The 20434-nt window shown below is 45.6% G+C and overlaps 1 protein-coding gene across 2 annotated transcripts in view; it reads left to right on the top strand.

The window, feature by feature from the left end:
• DNMBP (dynamin binding protein) overlaps window positions 1-20434 on the top strand; it is a 170110-nt gene that overhangs the window by 68581 nt on the left and 81095 nt on the right. For both annotated transcript variants that reach the window (XM_073595765.1, XM_073595764.1), the window contains exon 4: window positions 4695-6719. In XM_073595765.1, the coding sequence (XP_073451866.1) occupies window positions 4695-6719 (2025 nt within the window). The remainder of the gene's footprint in view (window positions 1-4694; window positions 6720-20434) is intronic.

The following is a 20434-nucleotide window of genomic DNA, read 5'->3' on the forward strand; positions in this document are numbered from 1 at the left end:
GGTTATCTGATGTGGGGAGGAGCCGCAGAGGGACCCCAGAAGACGAGGATTGGGGCCACTCTGTGCAAAACGAGCTGTACAGTAAAGGTAAGTATGAATATTTAACTTAAACACACTTAAACATAAATAAATATGTTTGTTATTTATTTATTTATCTTTTTAATAAACAAAGCTTTACAATCACTTTAAGTTAGGGTATTTTTCATTTTTTTTTTTATTATTTGTAAATTAACATTCTTGAAAAATTGAATATTTTTTTTTTTAAATTGTCCTGGGAAAGACAAGCTTGCGCCTTGTCAAAACATTGAAATAAACCTCATCACTGAGCGTCCACTTTTCAGACCCTGTGAGCGCTGCTTATCTTTTGGATCAGACATATTTTATGCTTTGTTTTATTATTATACAGGATTTATATAGCGCCAACAGTTTGCGCAGCGCTTCACAACATGAGGGCAGATAGTACAGTTACAATTCAGTACAGGAGGAATTGGCGGGCCCTGCTCGTAAGAGCTTGCAATCTAAGATTTGCATCATATTTTTGTTATTATATTAGGCTAGGTTCACACTGCAGTCCGGAGTCCGATGCGGTTTTGTTCGCCGGTTCAGGTGCAAATTTTTACTTGAAGTCGCACCTGAACTGGACCTAAAATCGCACAGGACCCTTTTCAGAAACTTACTGCAGCCCCGCCCCCGACATGTGGCTCCTTTTGAAAGCCGAGCCGATTCACATATGCGAATCGGATGCGATTGAAAGTGCATCCGTTTTGCATATATGTGAACCAAGCCGTATACCGTCTTCTCTCAAATCAGCAGACCTGTAGTCTGATTTTACATCATTTTGAATAATATGATTCCTATTCCACCTTTCTTAAAGAAGTCCTTGCTTTGAAGATCTTCTGTGGGCATTCGCAGCAGTGATTCGTCCGTTTACAGAGGGCACTGCTGGGGGATTCTATTAGATTGGGGGTCTCCAAACTTTTTTCACAAAGGACCAGTCCTTGCTGTCCTATAGACTTTAGGGGGTCCGGACTGTGGACAGTGGGAGTAAACCATGCCCTATCTTTGATGTCAGCGGAAGAAATAGTGCCCCATCATTAGTGTCAGTGGGGGGAATAGTGCCCCATCATTAGTGTCAGTGGGGGGAATAGTGCGCCATCATTGGTGTCAGTGGAAGGAATGGTGCCCCATTATGGGTGTCAGTGGAAGGAATAGTGCCCCATTGTTGGTGTCTGTGAATGAAATAGGGCTCCAAGGGTCAGATAAAGGCAAACAAAGGGCTGCATCCATCCCCAGGCTAACAGTTCGGAGACCTCTGTATTAGGCAAAGGGAGTTGCAAAGCAAGCTTGTCTGCTATGCTGTCTCCTTAGATAACTTGAGGGGGTGCTCTGGGAACTGTTTGTTATATATTAAGCCTCGGTTCACACTACATGTGGTGCGAATTCAATGCAGATTCCGCACCACATCAAAATCGCAACCCTTATATGCGAACCGATTGCGGAGTGTATGTTAACATAACGACGCCTCAAAATCGATTTGCAAAACGCAGTGCGATTTGCAGAATCGGATCGCATGGATGTGAACACTCTTGCAAACTGATTCTGGTGCGGACAAAAAAAAAGGGTCGTGTACGAGTTTGGTACGAATGCGGTGCAATTTGAGCCATGCAAATCTATGTCTCAAATCGCACCCCAGATACAGCGGATGTAATTCGCACAGGAATGTGCTGCCGTTGCATGCGGTGTCTCGCTCCGCATCAGTGTGAACCCGGGCTAAAGGTTTATTTGTCAAAGATTGTAAATGGATAGTGAAAAAAACACATATGTAAACGGTTTAAAACCAGGTAGATGTAAAATAGAACTTAAAGCGGAATTAAACCTAAAACCAAAAGTTGAATATTTTGCAGCTTACCAATCATTAGATGTGGGGTCTCCATTAGTTTTCTTTTTTTTAATGTTTTTTACTCTGTTTTCACCTGGTGATCTGACCATTATCCTCCTGTATTAGAGTTCCCCCTTACTCTGGATGAAGGAGAAATGGAGGCCCCTCTGGACAACAGTATTGCCAGTCTGGAGGAGGGAAGTGTTAGATGTACTAGCAGATTTAGATACACTAACACATTGAAGCTGAACTCCAGCTAATACAATATAAGCAGTAATAGCAAACAGTTTTTTCCTTTTAGGGTAAAGGTTTTGCTTAAATATAAATTGATCATTGTAAGCACCCCTGTCAGTGGTAAATGGTTTGCCTCAACCCTCTAATTGCTACATCTGCAGCATAGCCTGCTCTGTTGAAAAGCAACAGACTTGCTGGTCAGATTACCAGGTGAAGATGAAGGAAAGAAAGCCTAAAAAGAAAATGAATGCAGCCACCACATCTAGGAATTGGAAAACTGAAATATAATAAGTATTTGCTTTTGAGTCTAAAGAGGTTGTAAAGTCACATAACCGAATTCCTTGTATCCTTCCTTCTTTAGAAAGCTATAAAGTTCAGTTTGTGTGTTTCTTTTAAATTATAATCCTAAATACCTTTTTGCACAGCACCTCTGTGTGGTCACGTGATCTCCCTCCGCTCTCCTTTCTCCATCTAAGAAAAGCAGTGGGAGGGGCTGAGATTCCCCACTGATGTCAGCCAGCAGAGGGAGGTCATGTGACTGGACAGAGGAGCTGTGCAAAAAAAGGTATTTAGGATCATCATTTTTAAAACACGGACATACTGTACTAAATATCCTACTAAAACAGAGAGGACACAAGTAATTCTTGTTTTGGCGATTTCTCTAACTCACTTATTCGCTTGATGGTAAATATAATAAGTGATTACAATCTTTTGTCTATATAAGAATCTAGCCAATGCGGCTATTACAAATAAAGTTAGTGGAAGCTCCATGGAGGTATGGAGAGAAAACCTTAGCCACCTAGAACTAAGTTCTGCAAGCCTGTACTCAGTGGCGGCCTGTCCATTAGGGGCCGGGAACCCTCCCCCCCCCACCAATCCATGCGCTCGGACCCTAATCTTCATGCAGGGCGCCGGATGCATGGCTTTCAAATAGGTTTTTTTTTTTTTTTTTTTTTTTTTTTGAAGCACATGATTAGAGCCTGAGGCTTCAGAAAATTGGCTTCAGAAAAAAAAAAATTGGCTTCAGAAAAGGGTGGGCTCAAGGCCACCCAGTTGTGTGACATTAGCCAATCCAATATTCGCTAATGTCTTCCTGCTTTTCCTCCTGGCCAATCAGGAAGCAGGTCCTGAGACCCCATTGGCTGGCAGTTCGAAGACCCAATTGGCCAGGAAGAGAAGCAGCGACCACTGAAACACGGAGGAGACAGAGGGGGAAGCCGCAGCCGAGACCTGAATGGGGCATGTGGCGATCAATGGGCGAGTTGGGTTGGTGTAGGGTGGCGGGCTGTAGCGACTGGGGGCGGGGGTATAGATGTCTCAGGTTTGTTTACTGCCCCCTGACCGATGAAGCACCAGGCGCCACTGCCTGTACCAAAATTAAAAAAATATCAAGGACCTGCTGCCAATTTCATACAAAAATTCCCAACAAAATACAAACGTTTCAGTCAGCTACTATATATTCTTATCATTATACAGGATTTATATAGCTCCAGCAGTTTGCACAGCACTTTACAACATGACGGCAGACAGTACAGTTGTCATACAGAAGGCCCTGCTCGTTAGAGCTTACAATCTAAAAGGGAGGTCAAGGAATACAAAAGGTAATAACTGTGGGGGATGAGTTAATGGAGAATCAGGTAATTTACAAATGATTTAGAACCAGGTTCCCCATGAGCATGCGCTGCACTCCAGGAGAGGGGTGGCCTGCTTTCATCCACCCTCTGGGAGAGAGGTGGCCTGCGTCTGTCCACACTCCAGTCTGAAGGCGAGCAGCCCTACACGCCGGCCCCCCACCCTGCTGTAGGGGTGGGGGGGGGACTGGCTATCCCAGGCCAACCTGAGCTCCATGGCACTGCAGCATTGTCACCTTTAGGGGGGCTTCTGACTTAGAGGCGTTCAGTTATAATCCCACAGATGGTAGCTTCGTCCCATTGGATCCTCAGCCAAGCACATACACAAAATGTCTGAACGTGCGGTTCTTCTCGTACTGGGAACGATTACTATTGTGACAACACATCATCAGTAGGGTAAAACTAACCTGTCACACGACGGTCTAAACCCAGCTCACGTTCCCTATTAGTGGGTGAACACATGCAGTGCCTTGAAAAAGTATTCATACCCCTTAAAATTTTCCACATTTTGTCATGTTACAACCAAAAATGTAAATGTATTTTATGTGATAGACCAACACAAACTAGCACATAATTGTGAAGTGGAAGGAAAATGATAAATGGTTTTCAATTTTTTTACAAATATGTGAAAAGTGTGGCATGCATTTGTATTCAGCCCCCTTTACTCTGATACCCCTAACTGCCACTTTGTGTTGGTCTATCACATAAAATAACAATAAAATACATTTACATTTTTGGTTGTAACATGACAAAATGTGGAAAATTTCAAGGGGTATGAATACTTTTTCAAGGTACTGTATATTTATGATCTGAAGGTTTACATGCAGTACACTTTTACAAGCAAATGTTTAACCAAAACCATTACAGTTTTCCTTTAATAAATACTGTGTATGGATTTTATGTTTAACTTCAATTTGGTACTAATCGTTACTATTTTTAATTTTTCCCAGGAGATCTGGTGGTGCTGGAAGGCTCTCTGGCTTCGAGTTGGTTACAAGGAAGGAACTGTTGGGGCTCCAGAGGGTTCTTTCCCCTTTCCTGTGTCCAGGAATTCTTCCTGTCCTCCAAAAGCCGCCAGCTTTGCCAGAATCTGGCTATAGAGCTGCCGAGTTATGCCATTGGGCAAGCCCGGGCAATATTGGGCCTTTCTGCACAGCTGGAAGAGGAACTCGATTTCCGGGAAGGAGACCTCATCATAATCACTGGAGTCCCAGAACCCGGCTGGTTTGAGGGGGAGCTGAATGGAAGAAGAGGAATTTTCCCAGAAGGTTTTGTGGAACTCTTGAACCCTTTACGAGTTGTGGACAGTGTCCAATTCACTAATGATAGAAACGAGTTTGGTCATGAAAAGGAAATGGAAATAGCCCAGTTCCACATAGAACATCAAAAGGACACAGATAAAATTATATCAGAGGAAGAAGAAGATGGTACTTTTGCCATTGCCCTTTATAGGTTCCAGGCTATGGAGCAACGGGAACTGGACTTTGATGTTGGAGACAGAATTCGTATTATTAAAACAATGGAGGATGGGTGGCTGGAGGGTGAGTTGTATGGAAATAGGGGGATCTTCCCTTACAGATTTGTAAAATTTGAGACTACAGAAAAGTCTTCTCAGGAGGAACAACTGATTGAATCTGAAAAGAATTCAGTTTTGCAAACTCCAATAAGTTATCTTGACATGTCCTCTTCCTATGAACAACCTGCAACAGATCCCCACTATTGGGACGTTCACATAGAGGACAGTCCACAGTCCACATCTAATGATGCCCAGGAGAAAAGGCAAAGTCAAGAACCCTATGTAAAAAGCAACAATGGAATTATGCAAAGTGAATGTGACACAAACCATGCTTCTTCAAAACCCCAGCTACCTCCTCGCCCACAGAATAAATTATGCAGTCCTCCAACATCACAAACTGTTATGCAAAGGTCCAAAGAACATAATTCAACTTCATTGGTGAATGAAGACAGAAGGAAGAGGTCATGTGTTTCAAATGGGTCACAAGAAAAATGGTTTTCTAAAAAGGCATTTTCCATGATGACTGAAGAGATTCGTCTTCAAAACAACACTAATGAAAGGTCAAAAAAAAAGAATAGGAAAAACAGTCTTCCTCTTCAAGACTTGGTTCACTGGGTGGAGGACCATAGGCAAAAGACAAAAGCTTCTTCTAGCACAAAAGACAAGCATGGTAACAGAAGTTCTTGGTCAACTCCATGGCCAACTAGTCGGGACAGCCCAGCTAATAATGAACGTAGAGGCAGCAGTGGGTCTGATTTGATTGATTTAGACTCCAAGCTTTCCGAACAGCTTTCTCAGTTTGAAAAAAGCGTCTCAAATCCAAAGACGAATGGTAATAGTAAGGTCTCCCGGCATTTTTCTATCCTGGATTTCAACTCTGAAACCGACATTATCCGGGGGTCACCACAGCAGTCCAGAGTGCAAAAATCTCCTGAAAAGAAGAGAACTTTGCGGCCTCCTCCTCCACGTCCTCAACAGAGAGCTAATACATCTTCAGGTTCTAGTACATCATATTTAGTTCCACCAAGACAGAATTCGTATAGAAGGGAGTATGTGGAAAATACACCCCCGGTTCAATCCCTGAAACCTTCCAGACCTGCTCCATTACCCCCACCAAGCAGTCAAAGAAATACTCCATCTCCAAGACCAGTACAAAGACAGGAAACCTTACTGAATGAAAGCCCTTATGACAGTTTCTCAATTTCCAGTGCTCCAGATGAAGCTGACACAGCAGAAGACTTGGAAGAAATGGACAAAGATCAGCCTTGTCCTTTCTTACTATTGAAGATTGAAGATGTAGAACAGGAATTGGAGATCTACAGGAAAACTCGAGAAGAGCTTTGTTTGATGCTCGAGGATGAAGAGCAAGATGAGGAAACAAGAGCAGAAACTATTGAGAACTTGGAGTTTTGTGACTCCAACATTGAAAGCTTGGATGTAGAGCTGCAACATCTTAAAGGTGAGTTCTATAAGTAAATTGTAAATGTTTTATTATATCTTTTCATGTGACAACATTGAAGAAATGACACTTTGCTACAATGTAAAGTAGTGAGTGTACAGCTTGTATAACAGTGTAAATTTGCTGTCCCCTCAAAATAACCCAACACAGCCATTAATGTCTAAACCGCTGGCAACAAAAGTGAGTACACCCCTAAGTGAAAATGTCCAAATTGGGCCCAATTAGCCATTTTTCCTCCCTGGTGTCATGTGACTCGTTAGTGTTACAAGGTCTCAGGTGTGAATGGGGAGCAGGTGTGTTAAATTTGGTGTTATCGCTCTCACTCATTCTGGTCACTGGAAGTTCAACATGGCACCTCATGGCAAAGAACTCTCTGAGGATCTGAAAAAAAGAAATGCTGCTCTACATAAAGATGGCCTAGGGCTATAGGAAGATTTCCAAGACCCTAAAACTTGTATAACTTATACAGTGGCAAGGGGGCACTGCTGCGCCGGATCAGGTACCTAGTACGTGATCTGACACTTCCGGGTCTGGGGTGCGCACACGCGCCGCTGGCGACCCAGGCCCGCTGTGATTATACAACCATTCAGCACAGAAGCTGAACAAGGCAGATTGCCGTTCTGTCAGTAGGGGGAGACTTAAATCCTGTGTTCCTGCAAATCAGGGACAAGAATCCATGTCTCCCCCTAGTAAAAGCACCTCCTATAGTACACAAACACACTAGCTAGGCACATAGTTAACCCTTTAATCACCCTTGTTATTTAACCCCTTCCCAGCCAGTGTCATTATACAGTGACATATTTCTAGCACTGATCACTGTACTAGAGTCACTGGTCCCCAAAAAGTGTCAGTTAGTGTCTGACTGGCCACCACAATATTGCAGTCCCGCTATAAGTCGCTGATCGCTATCACTACTAGTAAAAAAAAAAAGATAATAAAAAAAATAACCAAAAATATTCCATAGTTTAAAACTAGAATTTGCCCTCTCGAATCGCATGTTTTTCCGATTTCTACAGGTCCGACATGCAATTCGCTCCCAGTTTCCAGAATCATTACCTAACCCTACTTGTAATCCTATAATGGCTATAGTCAAAATTGTAGATCCCCAGAAATTAATATCCATATCCTATAATATGCTTCATACTCCCTCATCCACTAAAATAGGTTACAATATAAAATCAAGAGAGGGAAGGAGACCCAGGAATCCTGGAAGACGAGGACTGGAGTGAAGCATTGGGCGCATGCAAAGCTGTCTCACCCAAGCTGTCTGGCAGACTGACCCAAACATACATCCTACACCGCGCATGCCTCACACCTATAAGAATAGAGAAATTCACCCAGGGACAACCCTCCACATGTCTATAATGTAGTCGAGAAACAGGCACATTCTACCACCTCCTGTGGTCCTGCCCCTACATACAGGGCTTCTGGAAACAAGTGGTAGATTTTCTTCATGACAATATGGGATCTCTGCTGACCCTAGACTCCAAACCATGCCTACTGGGTATTTTTCCAGATGCTGACACTGACAAATATACCAAAACTTTTATGCAGGAGACACTATTTTCTGCTCGGAAAACTATTGCTAAACTCTGGATGAGACCGGTTCCCCGGCCATGGGTGCTCACCCTGCGGCCCTCCAGCTGTTGCAGAACTACAAGTCCCATCATGCCTCTGCCTTTGGGAGTCATGCTTGTTTAACTGTCAGTCTTGCAATGCCTCATGGGACTTGTAGTTCCGCAACAGCTGGAGTGGCGCAGGTTGAGCACTAGGGTGCCCACGTGTCCCGGATTGCCCGGGATTGTCCCCGATTTCTGATTTTTTTTCCCGTGTCCCGGGCACTTTCATTCCGGGACAATACAGTGTCCCGGAATGAGAAAAAAACCACACCGCCAGAGTCAGACCAGTCCGCCGACTCCGCTGCCACCCTTATAAACACTACACGCTACACAGTCTCACACATGACACATCATAGGCTGGTTGCTAGGCTAGGGCCGCCCCGCGTCTAGCAACCAGTGATGTCGGCTGAGGCCTGAGGGCTGACACGTGGGCAGTCAGTGCGGGCAGTGCACCCGCACCCTACGGCTGAGAGCAGCGCGCCTCCGAGAGAGAGAGCAGCCAGCACAGAGTGACACCAAGCCAGTGACCAGACAGAGCCACAGTCACTTACAGCTGGTAAGGATCATCCAGCCTATGCCCAGTCAGTGCCAGTCCCAGCCGGGGCCACCGCCGACTACTCCCGCTGCCCGAAGCCACTCTCCGCTGCTCTGCAGCACATTGCCAATTGCCAGAAGCGCACAGAGAAGTAACAGTTCAACTTCTCTCCTGAGCAGCCTGAGCCTCTTCCGAGTCCTCCTCCAGGCTCCCGCCCACGAGGTCCGCAAGTTTGCCGCCTGCAGTGCCAGACATTGACAAACTTCCAGGACAGGTTAGTGTACTGTGTTACACTCACACTTTGTTACAGTGAGCATGCTCCCCCTCCATTCTTCTGCTGTCCCCCTCCGTTCTTCTGCTGTCCCCCTCCGTTCTTCTGCTGTCCCCCTCCGTTCTTCTGCTGTCCCCCTCCGTTCTTCTGCTGTCCCCCTCCGTTCTTCTGCTGTCCCCCTCCGTTCTGCTGCTGTCCCCCTCCGTTCTGCTGCTGTCCCCCTCCAGTTTTACTCCCTGTCCCCCTCTGTTCTGTTGTCCCCCTCTGTTCTTGCTCTTTGTCCCCCTCGGTTCTTGCTCTGTGTCCCCCTCCGTTCTTGCTCTGTGTCCCCCTCCGTTCTTGCTCTGTGTCCCCCTCCGTTCTTGCTCTGTGTCCCCCTCCGTTCTTGCTCTGTGTCCCCCTCCGTTCTTGCTCTGTGTCCCCCTCCGTTCTTGCTCTGTGTCCCCCTCCGTTCTTGCTCTGTGTCCCTCTCCGTTCTTGCTCTGTGTCCCCCTCCGTTCTTGCTCTGTGTCCCCCTCCGTTCTTGCTCTGTGTCCCCCTCCGTTCTTGCTCTGTGTCCCCCTCCGTTCTTGCTCTGTGTCCCCCTCCGTTCTTGCTCTGTGTCCCCCTCCGTTCTTGCTCTGTGTCCCCCTCCGTTCTTGCTCTGTGTCCCCCTCCATTCTTGCTCTGTGTCCCCCTCCGTTCTTGCTCTGTGTCCCCCTCCGTTCTTGCTCTGTGTCCCCCTCCGTTCTTGCTCTGTGTCCCCCTCCGTTCTTGCTCTGTGTCCCCCTCCGTTCTTGCTCTGTGTCCCCCTCCGTTCTTGCTCTGTGTCCCCCTCCGTTCTTGCTCTGTGTCCCCCTCCGTTCTTGCTCTGTGTCCCCCTCCGTTCTTGCTCTGTGTCCCCCTCCGTTCTTGCTCTGTGTCCCCCTCCGTTCTTGCTCTGTGTCCCCCTCCGTTCTTGCTCTGTGTCCCCCTCCGTTCTTGCTCTGTGTCCCCCTCCGTTCTTGCTCTGTGTCCCCCTCCGTTCTTGCTCTGTGTCCCCCTCCGTTCTTGCTCTGTGTCCCCCTCCGTTCTTGCTCTGTGTCCCCCTCCGTTCTTGCTCTGTGTCCCCCTCCGTTCTTGCTCTGTGTCCCCCTCCGTTCTTGCTCTGTGTCCCCCTCCGTTCTTGCTCTGTGTCCCCCTCCGTTCTTGCTCTGTGTCCCCCTCCGTTCTTGCTCTGTGTCCCCCTCCGTTCTTGCTCTGTGTCCCCCTCCGTTCTTGCTCTGTGTCCCCCTCCGTTCTTGCTCTGTGTCCCCCTCCGTTCTTGCTCTGTGTCCCCCTCCGTTCTTGCTCTGTGTCCCCCTCCGTTCTTGCTCTGTGTCCCCCTCCGTTCTTGCTCTGTGTCCCCCTCCGTTCTTGCTCTGTGTCCCCCTCCGTTCTTGCTCTGTGTCCCCCTCTGTTCTTGCTCTGTGTCCCCCTCCGTTCTTGCTCTGTGTCCCCCTCCGTTCTTGCTCTGTGTCCCCCTCCGTTCTTGCTCTGTGTCCCCCTCCGTTCTTGCTCTGTGTCCCCCTCCGTTCTTGCTCTGTGTCCCCCTCCGTTCTTGCTCTGTGTCCCCCTCCGTTCTTGCTCTGTGTCCCCCTCCGTTCTTGCTCTGTGTCCCCCTCCGTTCTTGCTCTGTGTCCCCCTCCGTTCTTGCTCTGTGTCCCCCTCCGTTCTTGCTCTGTGTCCCCCTCCGTTCTTGCTCTGTGTCCCCCTCCGTTCTTGCTCTGTGTCCCCCTCCGTTCTTGCTCTGTGTCCCCCTCCGTTCTTGCTCTGTGTCCCCCTCCGTTCTTGCTCTGTGTCCCCCTCCGTTCTTGCTCTGTGTCCCCCTCCGTTCTTGCTCTGTGTCCCCCTCCGTTCTTGCTCTGTGTCCCCCTCCGTTCTTGCTCTGTGTCCCCCTCCGTTCTTGCTCTGTGTCCCCCTCCGTTCTTGCTCTGTGTCCCCCTCCGTTCTTGCTCTGTGTCCCCCTCCGTTCTTGCTCTGTGTCCCCCTCCGTTCTTGCTCTGTGTCCCCCTCCGTTCTTGCTCTGTGTCCCCCTCCGTTCTTGCTCTGTGTCCCCCTCCGTTCTTGCTCTGTGTCCCCCTCCGTTCTTGCTCTGTGTCCCCCTCCGTTCTTGCTCTGTGTCCCCCTCCGTTCTTGCTCTGTGTCCCCCTCCGTTCTTGCTCTGTGTCCCCCTCCGTTCTTGCTCTGTGTCCCCCTCCGTTCTTGCTCTGTGTCCCCCTCCGTTCTTGCTCTGTGTCCCCCTCCGTTCTTGCTCTGTGTCCCCCTCCGTTCTTGCTCTGTGTCCCCCTCCGTTCTTGCTCTGTGTCCCCCTCCGTTCTTGCTCTGTGTCCCCCTCCGTTCTTGCTCTGTGTCCCCCTCCGTTCTTGCTCTGTGTCCCCCTCCGTTCTTGCTCTGTGTCCCCCTCCGTTCTTGCTCTGTGTCCCCCTCCGTTCTTGCTCTGTGTCCCCCTCCGTTCTTGCTCTGTGTCCCCCTCCGTTCTTGCTCTGTGTCCCCCTCCGTTCTTGCTCTGTGTCCCCCTCCGTTCTTGCTCTGTGTCCCCCTCCGTTCTTGCTCTGTGTCCCCCTCCGTTCTTGCTCCGTGTCCCCCTCCGTTCTTGCTCCGTGTCCCCCTCCGTTCTTGCTCCGTGTCCCCCTCCGTTCTTGCTCCGTGTCCCCCTCCGTTCTTGCTCCGTGTCCCCCTCCGTTCTTCCGTCCATACCACCTGTCTAAACTGGTTAACACTGTTTGCTTTTTTTCCCAAAAAATTGGCAAAAAAAGTATCAAAAACCATCTTTTTTGTGTGTGTGTGTGTGTGGGGGGGTGTCCCTGAATGGCAGTTTGGAAATGTGGTCACCCTATTGAGCACCCATGCGCCTAGATTAAACGACTGGAAAACTGACGTTAATAGCACATTGCCCTATAATAGAGGGTGCTCTGCAAAATATAACAAAGTCTGCGTTGGCTTAATACAACTGACACGTGTGTGTAGCACTGCAGAGCACAAACCCTTCTTTCACATGCCACCCTACTGGACCTGTACCATACAGCTCATTCTCTTCAAATCTGTATAATAGCAAATGATATATTGATACCCCAAAAGATCTACTGTATTACTACATTGTAACAGTCTTTATAATAGTCTAGAGACTTCTGATTATCACTTATGTGAGCAATATGTATAATAATTGTGCTGAACAAAAGACATAATGTTTGTGCATTGGAAAATTGTACAATTATTTTTTTGGGGGAAATAAAAACATTTTAATTAAAAAAAAAAAAAAAATATCCCATAGTTTGTAGACGCTATAACTTTTGCGCAAACCAATCAATATACAGTTATTGGCATATTTTTTTTTTTTTTGCAAAAAATATGTACCAGAATACATATTGACCTAAATTAATGAAGACATTTTTTTTTTTTTTGGATTTGTTTTATAGCAGAAAGTAAACTTCTTTTTTTTTTTTTTTCTTCTTCTTTTTTTTTTTTTTCAAAATTGACTTTTTTTGTTTATGGAGCAAAAAATAAAAAACACAGAGGTTACAAATACCACCAAAAGAAAGCTTTATTTGTGGGGGGAAAAAAGGACATCGATGTTATTTGGTACAGCTTCACAGGACCGCACAATTGTCAGTTAAAGTAACACAGTGCCCTTTCGCAAAAAATGGCCAGGTAATGAAGGGGGGGGGGGGTAAATCTTCCCAAGCTGACGTGTTTGTTTGTTTTTTGTTTTTTTGTAATTCTAGAGTTTAAACTCAAAAACTAAGAGTGTAAAGGTCCCTTTTGCTGCTGTAAATAGCCCTTTATAGCGGGTCTGGTGGGAATAAACCATCGGTGTTGAAAGACATGAAGTTCTCGCAGGCTGATCCATGACACTTTTTCCTGGAAGGTTTCTTTTTTTTCCGCCTTGTGTTGGCCGTTCTTTGCTCCCCTCCCACTTTCTGTGCTGCCATAGCGATCAGCCCACACCCTGCACTGGCAACGGGTTGCTATTGTTACGGCACTTGACTCATTGCAGAATGTGACCCGAGCACCTCCCTGTGTACTCACAGCTGGAGGGAGATTAAAGTGTGTGTGAGCTGCAATCCTCCATAGAAACTCACAACCCTCCATTACTGGCCACGACAGGCTCTTATATTCATTATAAGCATTTCATGTGCTGGAATCGTTCGGGTCAGGATTATAAAAATGCATTGGTTTGCTCTTCTATGTAATCTTCTGATTGCACACGGTACATATAATGTAATGGTACATTGTTTGGGAAGGTTTTAGAATGTCACAGTAAAAGCTTCAGCTAGATAAGGCAGCCTGTGTCCTTCCAGCAGACTTGGAAGCACATTTATCCTGCTGTAGTAATTGGTTTCCTATTGTTAAATTTAAATCCACAAAATCCACACGATCACCCTATCTCCACCAGGATTCCATGGAACCATAGAGTTCTATCAGAGGTTGCTAGGAGTTCCTTCAACTATGTCTGATCTCCCATTTAATGGTGATTGCATAGTTCCAGGACCGACACCACTAGGCAACGCCAACACCATGGCACCACTAGCTGACCGGCTACCTGGAAATTTACATAATTACTCTGATGTTAAATTACTAGGGTTATGTCTACAGTTAGATGTCAAATCCCCGGCATTTCCTTTTCCATTAGGTGGTTGGTTTTCAGATAAAAGTGGTCTTCGCCGCGGGATCACTTTTAGAAGCGGTGCATAACGAATTCCAAATTTTCAGAACGCTTCGAATGAAAAATTCTGCAAAAAACAGCGTGGAAGACCCCACACGTTGTGTGTTTTTTTTTTTTTTTTTTTTTTTTAACACTTATGGACCGAGCCTCTTTCTGAGATTTGTTGTTTACAAGTTACATAGTAGCTTAAAAAGTTAAGTTAGTAGTAAGTTAAAATAGTAAGTTAAAAACAGTTTTTTGTTTTTTTTGCTAGAAAATTACTTAGAACCCCCAAACATTATACATTATTTTTACTAACACCCTAGAGAATAAAATGGCGGTCGTTGCAATACTTTCTGTCACACCGTATTTGCGCAGCTGTCTTACAAGCGCACTTTTTTTGGAAAAAATACACTTTTTTTAAATTAAAAAATAAAACAACAGTAAAGTTAGCCCAATTTATTATTTTTTTTTTTTATATTGTGAAAGATAATGTTACGCTGAGTAAATTGATACCCAACATGTCACGCTTCAAAATTGCGCCCGCTCGTGGAATGGCGACGAACTTTTACCCTTAAAAATCTTCATAGGCGAAGTTTAAAAAAAGTCTGCAGGTTGCATGTTTTGAGTTACAGAGGAGGTCTAGGGCTAGAATTATTGCTCTCACTCTACCGATCGCGGCGATACCTCACATGTGTGGTTTAAACACTGTTTTCATATGCGGGCGCTACTCACATATGCGTTCGCTTCTGCGCGCGAACTCGTCGGGACAGGGCGCGTTTTAAAAAATTTGTTTTTTTCTTATATATTTTACCTTTTTATTTTTTAATTTTACACTTTAAAAAAAAAAAAAAAAAATTGTCACTTTTATTCCTATTACAAGGAATGCAAACATCCCTTGTAATAGAAAAAAAGTATGACAGGACCTCTTAAATATGAGATCTGGAGTCAAAAAGACCTCAGATCTCATATTTACACTAAAATGCAATAAAAAAAAAAAATCATCATTTAAAAAAAAATGGCCCTTTAAGAGCTGTGGACGGAAGTGACGTTTTGACGTCGCTTCCGCCCAGCAATTGTATGGAGACGGGTGGGGGCCATCTTCCCCTCACTCGTCTCCGTACCAAGCAGGAGACAAGACGCAAACGCCTCCGCCGCTGCCGACGGCTCCGGTAAGTGGCAGAGGGCACTGCATCATGGCGGGAGGGGGGGGGACCCTCTCCCTCCGCTGATAAAAGTGATCTTGTGGCGAATCCGCCGCAGAGACCACTTTTATCTTGTAGCGGACCGCCCGCTGAAGAAGAGGATACCGGGGATATGGCAGCTATCTGCTGCCATAACAAAGATATCCTCCTTCAAACAGCCAACGTAAAACTGCGGCGGGCGGTCTGTAAGTGGTTAATTAATTTAAATATTGGTGTGGAGCCAAAGGTCCTAGTATGGATTGGGGGCGGACCCCACACTGTTTTTTTTTTTTTTTTTTTTTTTTTTTTTTTAGAATTTTTCAGTCGAATCGTTCTGAAAATTTGGAATTTGTTAGAAAATTTAATGAAACGAAATTAAATGAAACAAAACTAAACGAATTCCGAAAACGAATTGACTCCCAATGAATTGGTTTTAGTAAAAGTTTCCTAAGACCTGAAAATTATTTTAGGGTTTCCTCTGGGGAAAAAACGTAGAAAAAAGCTGAACTGGCCGTTTGGAAAGCCCAATCTTCATTTGAAGATAAGGTGCATCTGAAAAATGTAATATAAGTAATGATATGCAGCTAATATAATTACATCCCCAACAGAGAAGATGGGGACATGTCTAAACCGTTGTAATTGGTTGGACCATGGACTTTTTCACTAGGGATACCTTATTTTTAAGCGTTGCTCTGCACCCCAGTAGGGAAGGTGCGGACTGATTGTGTGGGAACGAAAAAACAGTCTCCAGATGACAATAATAGATGACCCAACCTTAAAATATTCAAAAAGTGTATGGTCTCCAGTGTATGATGCGGAGGTTGGTGATTGTCACATTATGGACAGGCACGTCATTAGCACACCTGGAGCTTGTGTGACTCAATTCTGGAATGTCTAGTGACTGTACAGCTATTCATGTGCCACTTATCTCCAATACTTCACACCACCATGTCTTCCTAATGTGCTGTCATCACCGCACTCACCCCTGACATTCTCCTGATATTTACATACTGTACAAGCCTGGGTTACACGTAAGGACAACATGTCTTGTATGACAACACACTTTTCTGTCTAGGTTTTCTGTGCCTTTTATGGTTTGTCACCATTTCCCTTAAAGAGGAGCCAAAATATTTTTGCCTTTGAGTGATGGGAAATCAGAGTTTTCAGAACACGTGTCCCCATTGAGAGACACACAACTACCTTCACACGCACATGAACTTTAATAACATCCTTGTCTGAATCCGTAGGGTTCAATATTGAGTTGGCCCACCCTTTGCAGCTATAACAGCTTCAACTCTTCTGGGAAGGATGCCCACAAGGTTTAGGAGTGTGTCCATGGGAATGTCTGACCATTCTTCCAGAAGAGCATTTGTGAGGTCAGGCACTGATGTTGAGCGAGAAGGACTGGCTCGCAGTCTCGGCGTTCTATCGGTTTGAGGTCAGTCAAGTTCCTCCACCCCAAACTCTCTCATCCATGTGTTTATGGACCTTGATTTGTGCACTGGTGTGCAGTCATGTTGGAACAGGAAAGGGCCATCCCCAAAATGTTCCCACAAAGTTGGGAGCATGAACTTGTCTAAAATGTCTTGGTATGCTGACACCTTAAGAGTTGCATTCAGTGGAACTAAGGGGCCAAGCCCAACCCCTGAAAAACAACCTCACACCATAATCCCCCCTCCACCAAATGATTTGGACCAGTGCACAAAGCAAGGACGTGGATAAGTGAGTTTGGGGTGGAGGAACTTGACTGGCCTGCACAGAGTCCTGAGGTGAGAAAATCAACAGCGTAGCCTTGTTTCCTGTCCTCCTTACATCGAGGTCCGCCCACCGGGTGACATAATTTCCCCCGTGTGGTCCACGTCAGGCAGCCAGGATCTCCTTCACTACCTGCTATGGAATCAATGTCCTGTGCAGTCAAAAACACAGCCGAACCCCCTTATATGACAGATATGCATGTGAAGTGCATTTATGTTTGCGCTATTAAAATAACTTTTTAATATTGCACTTAGGTGCCCCTCCCTCCTCTCTTTTGCATTTTTCACAGAGCAGGAAATGATTCCTTGTATGGCTCTCTGTAGCAGCTGAAAGCCAGTACGAGGGAAAGAAGAAGAAGCCGGCGTTCAGCTGCTGCAGAGAGAGCCATACGATAGATCAGTCCCAGTAATTGCCACCCCACTGCAGCAATCGCCCTCCCTGTCCACATCTGATTCACCCTGCTGCCTGGGTCCACCTGCCGGCCCGGGCCTCATACAGGAGGACCTTATTCAATGCCGGGACAAGGTCATCTAGAGCCCAGGGTGAACATGCCAAATTGTGTCCCCCCCCCCCCGCCAATATGTATGAGAATTTTATGTGTCATCAAAAACCAAGCACTAATCTGCATGCTTACCCCCAAGCATAAATTCCCTCACCTCCCAGTACAAATCTGCCTCCTACTAAAATCCCCCATCCCAGCCCAAATCTTTGCCCCCCCAACCCTTCCAGCTTAAAATCAATCATTCCCGATATGCCCCTAGCCCAAATCCCCCCCCCCCCCCCCCCCAGTACAAATCCTCTACCCCTCAAATTTCCCCTCTGAGCTCAAATCCTCTCTACCCACTCCAAATCCCCCCCATCCCAGAACAAATTCTCCCCAATCCCCCATTCTAGCACAAATGCCCCCACCCCCACATTCCCTTCCTAGCACAAATAACCCAATCATTCCTGCTGGCTATCAAATCTTCTTCCCCCAATCCCCTTCCCAACAGAAATCCCCTCAAATCACCACTCCCCAAATTTCCCCTCCTAGTAAAATTCATATCCCCTGCAGCCCCCCAGCTTCCCCCTACCAACAAAAATCCCCTCCCCTAACCTCCTTGTGGTGCCCCCCCCCCACCTCACATGACACCACAGTGCCCAGGACAGCCGCCCCTCCTGCCCACCACTTGTCCTGGCCCTGCCCTTATCCACAGCCCTGCCTCCACCTCCTCCAATCACAAAATGCCTAATATTCATTGAAAAGAATACAAGCTGCTCTGTGAATGATGGTGATGACCCGTAAGGCTGTAGTGACAACTGTAGTAGCACCAACTACTACAGTGATTTTCTGCTTCTACAGCAGTCCCACAGGTGTGGAATATACTCACTGTATATTGATCCACCTGGACCAATGTAACTATTTCATAAAAATCATACCTGGAGTTCAGCTTAAGGGTGAAAATTGTGAAAAATGTGCAGCTGATGTGTGCTTTGTTAGATCCTGGGATATCATAAAAAGGGTGTTTTTGGAATCTCAAAATATTTTAGCAGAACATTTCAGAGGTGAGGCCACCCAGAGCTGCGCCTTTAAATGAATTTTCCACTCTTAGTAGTGCGTATTTTACTGGACCGGACGAAACTTTCACATCTCCTCTTCTGTATGTCGCTACCGTTTGCATAGAAGCCTCTTGCTACTTATACATATTGAAAGGTTCCAGCATCTCCTTCCGTCTTCAACCTACCTCTAATTTCTTTTACTATACTAAACCTTTGTAGTAGCTTTTATCAGTTCTAACACCATAGATGTTTTTTTTAAGTGCCTTGTACTTTTCTTCGAGGGTGTGTGTGGATGTATTTTTCTTCTGAGTAGTTGATACCTCTTTGTATGTCTAAAGTCATGGTCTGAGGATCTGGCTGTCTTTTTAGTTATCTGTCTTTTCTTTTACTATTTTTTGTTTCTATCTCATGCGTTCTTTTGCTATGGCTGTGTACAGTGTGGTCAGTAACCCATTGTGGCACACACTGGCCAACTCTTTAATAAGACTTTCTGCATTCGTAAGTCAGATCTTCGTGGGCCCACCTAAAGATCATTCAGGTACTTTTCGTGCCATGGCACTGGTCTGGAATTTCACAATGTTGTTGTACAATGACCTGAACCCATCAATTATGAGTTGTATGATCTGAAATGTTTTTCTTGCACTGGTTCAGTTTTTTTGAAAGGTACTTGAGTAAAAGCAGATTTTAGTTTCATGTAAAGAAACAATATAGAATTGTCATTAAGTAGCTGTTGAGATATTTTTCTGAATCATTGGATCAGCCATTTTCAGCCAGGGCTCTATGGAATACTAGGGTTCCTCTTGAGGTTTCTCTGGGTTCCTTGAGGAGTTCTAGCAATATCTACCTTACAGATAAGTAACCACTGACACCAATGATCTTTTAGGAGGGTATTCCCACTGACCATCACTGCAAGGCCAACCATACATGGGTCCAATTCCAAAAGAATTTTCTTTAGAAAATCCTAACTAAGAATTTTTGTTCAAATTTCGCACCATTAGTGGGCTGCAGCAACAACCCATTTTTCAAACGGCCATTAAATTTGTATGATCGGGCATGTTTCAGATTTTTGGAAAAACTAGTACATTTCTAGTTAATGATGGGAGAATCGTGCGAGAAATATAATCGAAAAAAAAATGTGCATGAGTTGTGACCTGGAAAGAAAAGAAGATTCCCGGCAACTACATTTCTTTTCTGTAGCATCAGGAGGTGAAATTGAAAGCTAGGTTGGTTAAATTTCGAAATCAATGGTGGCTCCATCGGATCACAAAACGCACAAAATTTCAGATTTTCAGAAGAAAATTTGTTCAGAATTCGACCCATGTATGCCCGGCTTTAGGAGGGTATTCTTCCCACTGACCATCACTGTAAGGCGGGCCATACATGGGTCAAATTCCAAAATCCTTTTCTTTTGACGTAACTAAAAATTTTCATTCAAATTTTGCACCGTTGGTGAGACGCAACAGCTGCCGATTTTTGTGCAGCCATCACATTTGAGTAATCGGGCATGTTGGAATTTTTTTTAAAAATCAACAAATTTCTAATCAATTGCCAGGACTCTCCCTCCTGATTGGCTGAGACACAGCAGTGGCGCCATTGATCAAAGTCAGTTAGCCAATCGGGAGATAAGAGGGGGCAGGGCCGAACAGGGGCTCCATGTCTGAATGAACACACAGAGCTTCTTCTCGGCTCTGGTGCCCCCATAGCAAGCTGCTTGCTGTGGGGGCACTCAACAGGAGGGAGGGGCCAGGAGAGCCGAAGAGGGGCCAGAGGAGAGGAGGATCCGGGCTGCTCTGTGCAAAACCAACTGCACAGATAAGTATAACATGTTTATTATTTTTAGAGAAAAAAACTGAGACTTTATAAACACTTTAATGCCGAGAATGCATTAAGGTAGAAATGTATATCTGCTGTCTTCAGCTTTAGAAAGGTTACTTCCCTTAGAGATTTTTTCTTCCTGTTCAGCACTGGAAGTGAAGCCTGGGCATACAGCCAAGACAGCTGATTGGATGTAAGGAACACACCCCCACGCCACATAGGCAGAGACTCTCAGAGCTGTTCCTAGATTAGTTCAGCTCTCTGCTAATCTATTTATAGCAACCTCCCTCACACAAAATTCAGGCTGCTTTTATCTCCTGTGTCAAAGAACTTGTCAGAAGTTATCAGGCTGATA

The sequence above is a fragment of the Aquarana catesbeiana genome, linkage group LG08 (genome assembly GCF_042186555.1).
Source record: "Aquarana catesbeiana isolate 2022-GZ linkage group LG08, ASM4218655v1, whole genome shotgun sequence".
Lineage (NCBI taxonomy): Eukaryota > Metazoa > Chordata > Amphibia > Anura > Ranidae > Aquarana > Aquarana catesbeiana.